The sequence below is a fragment of the Bombyx mori genome, chromosome 18 (genome assembly GCF_030269925.1).
Source record: "Bombyx mori chromosome 18, ASM3026992v2".
Taxonomy (NCBI): Eukaryota; Metazoa; Arthropoda; class Insecta; order Lepidoptera; family Bombycidae; genus Bombyx; species Bombyx mori.
Window position 1 is genome coordinate 9,513,493 of NC_085124.1, and position 12,381 is coordinate 9,525,873.

The following is a 12,381-nucleotide window of genomic DNA, read 5'->3' on the forward strand; positions in this document are numbered from 1 at the left end:
TTTTATTAATTTCAGATTTTTATCAAATGGGATGAATTTAAATGAAACGAGATGAGATGACTGAGACTTTTGAAAGAGCCTGAGAAGTTACGTTCGAAGACTTTGTTTAATTTTCCCACATTTGTGCATTTTCTCAGATGATAACAGTTAATAAACTACGATTATTACATATCTAAACCCGAGGAAACACTAAATTTACAAAATAAAACAATTCAACCAACTTCACTCCGCGTGTTCCCACCAAAAAATCCGCAGATACATTACAGTTTTCTGTGGTTAGTGTTGGACGGTTAAATTTGAGGGGATTGGGTTTTGTAGGTTTATGAGGGTCTATTTAAAAACACACTGCTTCATTATAATTATATTGAACACTGTTACACCATTATAAAATTATTATCTTTATAATACTCTTAGATGCTGCTCTGACCGTGTCTAGATGAGAAGTCCTTGACTTCACTTACGAGAAGACAATCATCTGCTTTTTTAAATATTTAAAATAATTCCAATATTCGAAATCTGCAATGATGTGTCATGTGTTGCCTGCTATTATATTTTCAAACTCCAACAGTTAGTGAACAGTTCATAAAACAGAATATACTAAAAATTAGGCTGTACGGTGTGATACCTTCGTCTTTCCGTTTGGAAAAATGAAACTGCGCTGTAAAAGCAGAGATTGTGGTTTATTTTGGTCTATGATTTTAATGCGTACAGCAGTCTGTCAGAAAAACATAAGATGGCTAGTAAAATCGATAGTAATATAAAAGTTAATCCAGAAAAAGTATTGCTAGAGACAGATCAAGGCATTGTCGACAGTGAAGAAAGGAAGTGGGGAATGCCCCTAAAAGAAGTATATAAACATGGAGTCTTTTTCTATAAAGGTAATGGGCATACAACTTACCGCTACACACATTTATCAAAACAATGATTCTGATATGATGTTCTTAGAAATTAGAGAAGGAAAACAAAGGTATGGATAGATAACCTAATATAAAAATGTCAAGAAGCTAAAATTAAATTTTATTCTTTTAGAAAAGGAAGGAAAAGCAATACATCTTAGCTATGAAGACAGGCTGAAACTGGTCGCCTATACACAACAAACCGCGCACGGTCCATTTGATCCCAATTCTGTACCACCTCTGGGTGTCTTGGATGTGATAGGGAGAGATAGGCATGCAGCTTGGCAAGCATTAGGTCAAATGTCTCAAATACAGGCTATGGCTGGCTTTGTCCATGCTTTAGACAGGTGAGAATTATAATATGTTTTATATTCCTAATATTGCTGGACAAGCTCGTAGCACATTCTTTGTTAAGTTATTGTACTCTATAGACATCAAAATGTAAATGTCACTCACATTGAAAATGTGCCCTGCCATCAGTAATTATGCAAATCATGCCTTTTAGCTAGACTAATTACATGATATCTATCTTTTATTGTGAGGGTTATTTCTGAACCTGTAGACAATTTAATACGTCAATTAATTAATAGTGCCTGAAGGATTTACATTCTGCCATGCCCAAATACACACTAGATGTGTCAAGCCACAAGAACTTTAAATTGCATTTAATACTTAATCGTTAAAGTAACAGTTTCCAAAATTAAAAAGTGTGTATTGATTTAAACCACTTAACACCAGGTGAGCTGAGAAGTCATCCACCTGTCTAAGCAATAAAAAAATTTAAAAAAACAGTAAATTAGCAGGAGGATGATTGTGTACACTGATAACCTGGAGAAAATTAGTTTCATTCATAACCTATCTGTGAATAATCAAAAATAATATAGCTCACGCAATATATTTAACCCATATTTTTAAGTGTATTTTTCTTATCTGTAAAATGAGTTAAAGTATCAGCAATGTATGTCAGTATCAGCTGTTTTATCACTTATTTACTAGACTGACTATCTTTGTGAATTCTATGTAGCCATATAACAAAAAAATCATACAGTCAAAGATAAAATATACAATGATGTGGACTTACAGGTTTAATACCTTTAACTTAATAAAACAGATAGATTCCTAGTTTTGCTTAGAATATTTTTGTTGTTATTTGGATTGACTGTAAATTTAAATTAACATATATCTACTCTATTAGTTAAGTCTATTATATCTAAAAATTACAGTTGAATTTATATAAATTGTGTTAGACAAGAGCTTGTCCAATAGAGCTTTGAAATCAGTTCAGTGTCCTACCAGAGTTTTAGATAATGAGAATATTTATTCTGTTCATTATTATTTATTCTATTTATTCATTTATTTTACTCATATATTTTATGTCGGCCTAAAATGTGAATCATTTGTAAACTTACTAGTCGTAAATTGAGAATGATGTTTTATTATCAACAGACTTTGTCCATTGTTCAAGCCATATTTGGAAGCTATACAGAAGGACAAGGAACAAAAGATGCAACAAGAGTAAGTTTAAAAAATTAACCATTTTTTACTACATTTGATGTCTTTGTTTCTTCTTGGTTTTTGGGGCACATTACAAAATCTTCCCTTCAAAAATAGTTTGCCTTAAAAAACTGACATTGGCAAGGTTTTGTTTTTAATTTAAACTTTTTCTTTTCTTCCATAGACTGTTGAAAGAGTCCACAACCTCACTTTTTTATTGTTTATATGGGTGCACAAGCTCGGGGCCCACATGATGTGTAGAGGTTACCGGAGGCCATAGGCATGAATGTCACCATTCACCTTGAGACATGAGGTCCAAACCACAATTACTTATTATAATCCAATTTACGGACACCAAAAAGCCTACCTCCTGTTTCATTACCTGTTTGTTTGAAGCTGGTAGATTGGAACTGATAGATTCCTTCAAGTAAATGCTGTATAGAGATATGAGATCGATAACAGAATTACATTGAAGACTTACCTAACAACGAAATTTAAACTTTATTGACCAAATTCTGTGCCTATCTATATGGCTAAAAAAAAAAGCTCGCTTTAAAGCTAAAAGAAATTTCCAGATCCTATTTTATGTATTTTACACACAATTTGAATTTGTGACTGCAATTTCGTAAATAATATTGCTTGAAAGATAAAAACAATATATTTTATAAATATATTTTGGAGGCACATTACAGCCATTGGCCAGTCTACTTGATTTATTAGGTAATAATTTTAAGGTTGAAACGAGAAGAAGAAGAAAGATCTCGAATCGAACTTCAAAATAGAGTCATGCTAGAGAAACAGAAGCAGCAAAGTAATAAAATAACGGAAGAACAACAAGTGTAAGTATGTTTGATTTAACTCCAAAATCAAAAAAGAAAAAAAGTGTAAATAAATTTTACAAGTAAACAATTTTCCTTAATTACAGAAAATTTTATAAGTAAGTATCAGCATGCTTAGTATTTTTACTACCCCCAATATAGCATAGGAATATGGGCAATATTTAAGTACAGTTAAAATATAATCAGAAAATTTCACATTGGAATGATTCAACAGATACTTCATTAAATAATGCTGGCAAATTTAGTCATACAAGTTCTAAATGAGAATACACTTTACTGGAAAGAGAATATAATTATATAAAAATTAAATTAAAATAGAATACGTTAAAAACATGCTTTCTGGTAATTTCAAGTTTTTTTAAGTACAGCAAAGATAGTGCTCGTATTGCAGACAGATAACTCTATATAGCCAGATATATTCTCTTCTTATTAATTCTTCTGTCAATAAGATCTATATTTCATTTAAATTTCATATTACTTTTTCATTTTAGGCAAAGGATAAAGGATGCCTTAAACGCTCAAACGTATGATCAGTTCCTACAATATGCCCAACAACAGTTTCCTGGTAATTTCGACCAGCAAGCCATTTTGATTAGGCAACTACAAGATCAACACTATCAACAATATATAAAGCAGCTAGCTGTAGATCAGAGATTAGCAAATTCTACCATACTCAACGAAAGTGATGACACAGAGAGTGAAAATGTTAAAAAAGAGGAAATGGTGAAAGACTGCAACTTAAACGAAACTGATATTGTCGCTGTTGTGGACAACAAGTAAGTACCACTGATTCCATACATGCTATAATAATATATTCTTCTTCTTAGTCGCATACTTCATTGCTGAAGGTCGTGTCCCTGAAAGCCCTTCGTGGCTCTTTGTACCATCAGCTTCCATTTCCTTCGGTCTTCGGCTTCTCTCAGGGCGGTCGCAACAGAGAGTGCAGTGAGCGCAGTTATCTGATCCGACCAACGGTTTGGTGGCCGGCCGGCGTGTCTTTTCCCTTCTACCTTGCCCACCACAGTAAATTTTTCAAGGTTGTCTCGTGGCCGCCGATATATTATTATACACTATTATTGTATTTTCACTAGTTACAGACTTGATTAAAATAGTTTAACAGGTTAATATGATGAATGTTATGGCTAATTGAGTTCTTCAATCGTTTTTGACCACGAAATATCTTAATAATAAGAATATTGTCTTGCTTAATACCTACATAGTATAGTAACCGGCAAACATCGTGAGCAAATGACCTTGACTGCGCAGAACCGAATTTTAGATCACTTTGGTGGTGAGGGTGAGGCGCGACGGCAGGGGAAATCGTATCGAGCGCGTTATTGGTAGATCAGTCGAACCTTGCGTCCCGCACCGCGCCTTCGTTCCGCTTGCTCCCAAAAGTACGCTTGCGTACAGTGAAAAGTCTATCGTTATTAATCGTTAAGTTATATTTTGTTATAATTGCTTGTTGAATTTGTTGCCATTGCTATTTGTTGAGTGTTTGTTGATTTTTTATAAAAAATACACTGCCGCGACAAACTGGTGTAGTATTCAAAAGAAAGGGTAGAAAAATTGTGTACGACGTATATTGCTTCATTATAAAACAGGGGAAGAATGATATTATGGAAAAAGTAAAACAGACTTCGGAAGCAACAAAAACATCAGTGAGTACTGTTAGGTGCATTATTAACGAAGCTAAAGGCTCTGGCTTGCTCATCGTGCTTGGGACTCCGGATAAGAAAAGACCAGGGAAGAAGAAAGTTACCGGAATGGATAGTTTCGTTCAATCTGTAATAAAAAGATGTAATCATAATAACTACATAACAAGCAGCGAAACTCCGTACCGTAGAAAGGCTTCGAAAATTTTAAAGAAGATATACATTTTAATGGCTCGGAATGAAGTTTACGACGAATTATGAAAGAGCTAGGCTTCAGATGGAAAAAAAAACAGAAAATAATCGGAAGCTGGTAATTGAAAAAAGTAACATTCGATTACTACGAATCGAATATCTTCAAAAAATAATTAATTATAGACAAAAAAGAAGATCGAACCGACCGAGTCGTAAACTACACCGATGAGCCCTATGTCGACTTATCACGATGATGGCGACTCGGGTGATGAAAACAGTGATGATGATAATGGTCAAGATTATGATAACGAAAAAAAATTACAAATACCAGCTTCGCTTCAACTGAACGAAGACCTGGCAACAGCTCTAGTTTTGACTTAATAGAAGGATTATCTATTTTACCCCAAGATTAAATTATTATAATTATTAACCTATATTTTTTGTTGATGTTCTAATAAATATATAAATAAATACATATGTTGATTTTAATAATTTAATTGTATTATGACGCAGAGTAAATAATGTTTTTGCACGTGAGTGTACCATGCGCAAACTTACCCCCACTACGTCAACAAATGCTCAAGAAGTTTGCCGGCTATTATACATACCAATAAAAATTATATTAAGTCACTGTTTTAACATTGTTAAAAATTAGTTTGATCTGCAAAATTTTGTTGACTGCTGCTCACCTAATTGTGGATGGTCATCATCGCTTATATTTATAGAAATAATAATGGACAAATATTGCATTATGTATTACATAGAATCGTCATTATCATTCAGTTATCTTGTCAACCTTTACAGATGATGTAGTACAAAAATCGAAGTTTTTTTTAATAAATTTCTACATTTTCTCGAGTAACTCTATCTTTAAATATTTTGTTTTAGGTCAATGCAGACTTTAGAAAAAACGGATCCAAACGATTACACCGAAGTCTATAAAGAAGACGAATCTGAAGATGGTAATAACAAATTTCTTGTTAAACATTAAATACTTTAATGTCGATGATTAATCAGGAGGCATTGTTTGCAATACCACATATTACTATGTATTACAGTTAGCAAATAACATTTTTGCTAACTATATAATATTTTTTTTCGTCTTCCTGTGCTGATAGTCTTCAGAGGCTATATCATCGTTACCCTAGCCGGTCATCGTTCTAGTCGAATCCGTCGCTTGCGACGAAGGGCTCGACGTGTAAATTGACCCACAGACACAGCCCACTGAGTTTCTCGCTGGATCTTCTCAGTGGGTCGCGTTTCCGATCCGGTTGTAAATTCTACGAAGCACTGCTCTTGCTAGGGCCAGTGTTAGCAATACCTCCGGCTTAAGCTCCGTGAGCTCACCGAGGGTTCGACGAGGACGGTGACCGGTGCTTGTGGTACCTAAAAGCACCGTTAATGGTTGGGGAGGATCCGTAATGACATGCTTAGGGCACATTTTCTGTTATTTATCTCTAACACTATAAGCAGACTTCGGAACTCTGGTAACCGTACTCGTCGAACTCTGTAAAGAGTTCGAGGTGCAACCCAATCCGTACATAGATGCATTCGCGAAGCAGCTGTCCTTGAGCAGTTAGGTATCTCTCGGAGGTGCTCTGGCAACTGTTAGCAAATCCCACTTCTCCTGGATGAGCCGTTGCTGCCCACCTGTCCTGGTGAAGCTGGAAAAGCATCCAGGCCACAAGTAAATCTTCTTTAAAAAATAAAAAATTAAGTTATAAAATGAACAAAAATACGTGGATGCAAATATTGCAGTATATTAGGGCATTTTTTTAAATCATTTCTGTCACTTAACTTTCAATAATATAATATTCAGATGGTCTACCAGCGGTAGAGGATGCGCGCATGTGGACTCGTGATGAAATAGTTCAATTCAAAGACTCTGCTCGGTCAAGTGGAGGAATGTTGACTGTGGGACACGGAGAAACTGTAACTATAAGGGTTCCTACGCATCATCGCGCCAGGTGTATCTGTTGGGAGTTTGCCACGGACAAATACGATATTGGTAAGCATCTATATTATCTAAAACCGCTGCGTTCATCGACAGTGCGTTTCCAAAGATCTTTTCTGCCATGAACTCCCTTCCACGGTGTTTCCCGAGCGCTATAACATGTCCTTCTTAAAACGAGGCTTGCAGAGAGTACTTAATGGTAGACAGCGGCTTGGCTCTGCCCCATGGCATTGCAGACGTCCATGAGCGACGGTAACCACTTACCATCAGATGAGCCATATGTTCGTCTGCCTACAAAGGCAATAAAAAAAACATTTCTAACTTCCTATAGCTTAGATGATTGAACATAGACACAGCCCACTGAGTTTCTCGTCGGTTATTCTCAGTGCATCGCGTTTCCGATCCGGTGGTAGATTCTGCGAAGCACTGCTCTTGCTAGGGCCAGTGTTAGCAACACTTCCGGTTTGAGCCCCGTGAGCTAACCCACATGTTAGGGTGAAGCTGAAATAGCCTCTCAAGGCTACCAGCATAGGTTGAACAAAAAAAATAAAGCCTTGCTATTAAGTATGTACCAGAATTCATACATATCACAATGTTAATGTCACCATCCATGTTTAAAGTTTAAACATATCTTATTGTATAACGAGTTTCCATACCAGTCAAAATGCAACGTGTAAATTCTCCACGATAGAAACAAGCAGGCTATTGGGACCGACCCATGTGGGCTTATAGCGGCCATAGATATGCTGTACTTGAATTTTTATTTTCTTTTAGACTTGAGTGAGTGAGTGAGTGAAATTAAAAGTTTTTTTTTTAAATATCATTTGACGTGCTTATTCTGAATTAGCAATCGAACAGTTTTATAAGATAGTGGGGTCAGGGAACAGTATTCTTATCCAATAGCAACCGCACACGTTTCTAGCGTCACACACAGCTCGATTCTAATTGGTCGCGAAAATTTACACAATAATACCAATATAATAATACAAATAACAAAATACAGATACAATAATTTGATGAATCGACATCCTCAGCATTCCAGATGCGTGAACAGAGTTTACAATACACTACTGGTGGTCGCATTTATTTTAACACATCGCCCTATTTGTGATCACTTCGTTTATTAATAAATAAGACTTTCATACCAGGGATCGACTACATTTCCTATCGGAGTCCGCATGTTGAGTATTGGAGCTGTGTGTGCTATAGTGTACCTACATGTTCTTGTTTCGTAAATGTTTCTGATCCTTATAACTTATAACACAGTTACACACTAGGATGGAGTCGCTTAATGTGGAACATTGTTTTTTTTTTTCATTTACAATCCCAGTCTAAATGGTCCTTGTATACAACTTTAGTGTCTTTTGATGACGATTGAAGCAGTCTAGAAGACAATGTAACTCATATTATTATAGTGCATGAAGTTTACATACATACATGAATTACACTGATTAGGCTTAGCAGAAAATGTTATTAGCTATTACGTTCAAAGTGCAATCAAACCGTTCTCAAGTCGACATACTAGCAACAATATAAGCATTTAAAAAAAATGTAATTTAGGTCATAGCTGTTTTATGAGACAAAAAATAATCAATTAAAACTGTTTACTTTTTTCAGGTTTCGGTCTTTATTTTGAATGGAGCAAATCTCCGACTTCAGAAGTGACGGTTCACGTGTCAGAAAGCGACGAAGAAGATGAAGCAGAAGAGGAAGTCTACGGTGAAGAAGGTAATGTTAATTTAATACAATAATTCTGTTGTACAGTGGTATTAATAAAGTTATTTATTTTATTTATTCACTGGTCATTTTCAGTGCGTTCACAGATCGGATAGAATGAATAGGTAATTAATGATCATACCGCTTAATAGAAATCTTTATTTGTTTCCAGAACTTACAGTACAGGATTCGAACTCTGATCCTGAGTTGGGCAGCGATAGGCGAGTGCTAAGTGCGGTGAGGCCGCCCGTCAGCCTCGTGGTTCCGGTCTTCCGACGCGACTGTCACACAGAGGTTTGTATTTTTTATTTATTTTTATTGCTTAGATGGGTGGACGAGCTCACAGCCCACCTGATGTTAAGTGGTTACTGGAGCCCATAGACATCTACAACGTAAATGCGCCAACCACCTTGAGATATAAGTTCTAAGGTCTCAAGTATAGTTACAACAGCTGCCCCACCCTTCAAACCGAAACGCATTACTGATTCACGACAGAAATAGGCAGGATGGTGGTACCTACCCGTGCGGACTCACAAGAGAGGTCCTACCATCAGTGAAACTATACGAGCCACCATACCATACCACCAGTGTATACTATGTTTGTATGTGAACTAGACTAGATATAAGGGGACCGTTACTAAGATAATCGGATATTACATAATGTGAAAAAAATAAAAAAAGTTGCGGTTCTGTTTACCGGAGGACAGCTGGCGGACTATTACTATTTCCATTACATTGCCAAACATAACGAAACGTATGGTCGACCCATACTAGTGCTGAGTTTTATATATTAACTAGCTGTACCCGTCTGCTTCGCTGGGCATTTAAAGTTTTCTCACCCCCACAAAGATTCTCATCATTAACGCCCCCGCAACTGATGCAGGAAGTCCAACACTCATATAAATATTAGCCTATCCATTAAGTCCTATCCATTAAGTATTTTCTACTAGATATCAAGCTTCAAATCAATTGGATGCATGGTTCAGTAGTTATAACGGAACATCCGTAAAAACCACTGTAGATTTATATATTAGTGTAGATTTAGACATGCCCTTGATTATTTTAAAACGTAATCGAAATAGAATCAGAACTTGAATATAGGCCAAGAGCTGCCAAGGTTTTCTAAATGGACAATATGATAATATACATATATAATTTTTTTTTTTACCGTATAGTCCGTGTCGTAAATTGCTATATTTTGATGTGTTCACAATTTTGTATTCACTATTAAATACAATAAATTCAACTATTTATTTTCCAGGTATACGCGGGCTCCCATACTTATCCCGGTGAAGGAGTATATTTACTTAAGTTCGATAATACGTACAGTCTTTGGCGATCGAAAACATTGTATTACAAAGTATATTACACCCAATAGATTTACTTAAAATGTATTAGAAATATTATAACCATGACACGCGAAAGTAGTTGTGTTAACGTCGAAAAGTAATGAAGTTTACCTCTAAATATAATATTATTTAATGCGATGGGTTTATAGACAATATGAATAATGTTTTCTATAATTATACGCAGCTACTGTCAATTTTCCAAGAGAAGAAATGATGACACCAAACAATGTGCAATAAATTAAATATATACTATTATTGTTTTATTGTATGTAATGAAACTAAAATTAATCAAGTATTAATGAAAATTAAATATATTTTTTAACGAAACCTTTGAACTGCTTGATGTTAATGACGTTTCAGAGGAAAATATACATTTATAAACGCAATGTATCAAAATAGCGTGTAAATTTTATATATTATGTGCCATTATGTGGTTTTAATATTTAATTACTGTTAAATATTTATATTCTATTCAATTATTTTAATTAATTTAATTACTTTCTATAATCTATTAAGTCGACTATATTTTAATATAAGCAAAATGAAACAAAAAAAAACTATTGTTCGTAAAAGCGTCTATCATTATTTAAAAAGATATAGTTTAAAAAAACACGCATTGATATAATTTGCATTGTAAAGTTTTAACTAGACAAATTCTACATTTTATTGCTGTAGTTGGGTGGACATGCTCACGCTCCACATTGTGTAAGTGCCCATTGCATCAAATATTGTGACATCAAAATATTTGCTCCACGGTAAAAGTAAAAGTCGTGAGATCGTGCCCTCTATATTTTTTTTTTTTATTGCTTAGATGGATGGATGAGCTCACAGCCCACCTGGTGTTAAGTAGTTACTGGAGCCCGTAGACATCTGCAATGTAAATGCGCCACCCACCTAGAGATATAAGTTCTAAGATCTCAGTATAGTTACAACGGCTACCCCACCCTTCGAACCGAAACGCATTACTGCTTCACGGCGGAAATACGCGGGGTGGTGGTACCTACCCGTGCGGACTCCCAAGAGGTCCTACCACCAGTGAATAATAATATGAAGAATATAATATGATATAAAAAAGTTGGATTTTGGATGGTAGTACCGCGCTTGCGGTCTAACAATAATTTAACTATACATCATATCTGCCTGGTCCTATTTTTAATACCGTCGAATGTAGAAATGAGCATCGGGCTCACGTGATGGTAAGTGGTTACTGCTGTTCTCGGGGAACAGCAATATCAGGGACATAGTTCACCCCCGCTTAGGGAGCGCATTTCATATTTTTGAACTGACTATGAATGAGCACAGTATGATCGATGGGTGATTGGATGATACAGGATGCGGTTGTCAGCGGCTTAATGATGAATTACAGATCGTGGGTTTATTTCAAAATATCTTTGGAGCATGTCCCGTGGAACATATAAAATGTATTAGTGTTCACCTGTGCTGATCGAAATACGACCGTGATCACTGACACATCAAAATTTATTAATTTAATGTATTGCAACTTATGTATGTATTACTTACTTTCATTTTGGAATCAACCTTCATATAATTATATAACTATAATTTCTCTGGAACTACTAAATAAAAAGAGAGTGTATTGAAAAAAGAAAAAAAAGTCCTGAACTGTACTTTTCCTACCTATACATTGATGTATGTCACACAACGTATTCAAAGTATTATTGTTAGCATTTAAAAAAATATAGTGATGTTATTTATAAACACATTTTTGTATAGGTGTTTGTTTTGTATATGTAAACCCAAATTGACGAGTGTAATAATTAGTAGGTATATAGTGAAATATATTGGTGGGAGTAATTGACAAAGAAAGAGATACACGATGCTTCAGAATATCTAAATTATTGTGTTGGGCGAGTCTGAGAAAAACATCTTGGTACTTGAGTGGTTAAGAACGAGAACATCCCGAACTCGATTGTAATTTTGAATCGATTGCGATTCGTTCGATTAATTAAACGTGTCCGATTCGCCCTACCGTTAATTTGTTGTAAAATGACCAGTAAAAAATTTATTAATTCAAAGCTATTTAAAAAGTACTCATTAAATTTGTCGTGTTTACGATAGGTCCGTTTCCTCACCTAATTATGCTAGAATAAAAAAAATGTATTTATTTAACTGCGTTTTTCTTAACTCGAATATGTAATATCTCGATATTATAAGTATAGTATCGTCGTTTCGAGATATTACATATTCGATTTCCTAACTATACGCTGGTAGTCTTAAAGGGGCTATTCCAACTTCGCGCGAACAGGCAGTTGGGTTCAACCTGAC

At 35.2% G+C, this 12,381-nt stretch overlaps 1 protein-coding gene and 1 long non-coding RNA gene across 3 annotated transcripts in view; one reads left to right on the plus strand and one right to left on the minus strand.

Moving 5' to 3' along the window:
* LOC134200577 (uncharacterized) overlaps nt 1-12,381 on the minus strand; it is a 481,544-nt gene that overhangs the window by 42,464 nt on the left and 426,699 nt on the right. The window lies entirely within an intron of this gene.
* Nucleotides 356-12,220, plus strand: LOC101742352 (Golgi resident protein GCP60). The gene is made up of 10 exons (XM_004928255.4): nt 356-878; nt 1,030-1,243; nt 2,343-2,411; nt 3,125-3,229; nt 3,721-4,005; nt 5,965-6,038; nt 6,896-7,084; nt 8,648-8,758; nt 8,919-9,040; nt 10,008-12,220. Exons 1-10 carry the CDS (start codon nt 734-736, stop codon nt 10,122-10,124), a joined length of 1,431 nt encoding a protein of 476 aa, XP_004928312.1. The 5' UTR covers nt 356-733; the 3' UTR covers nt 10,125-12,220.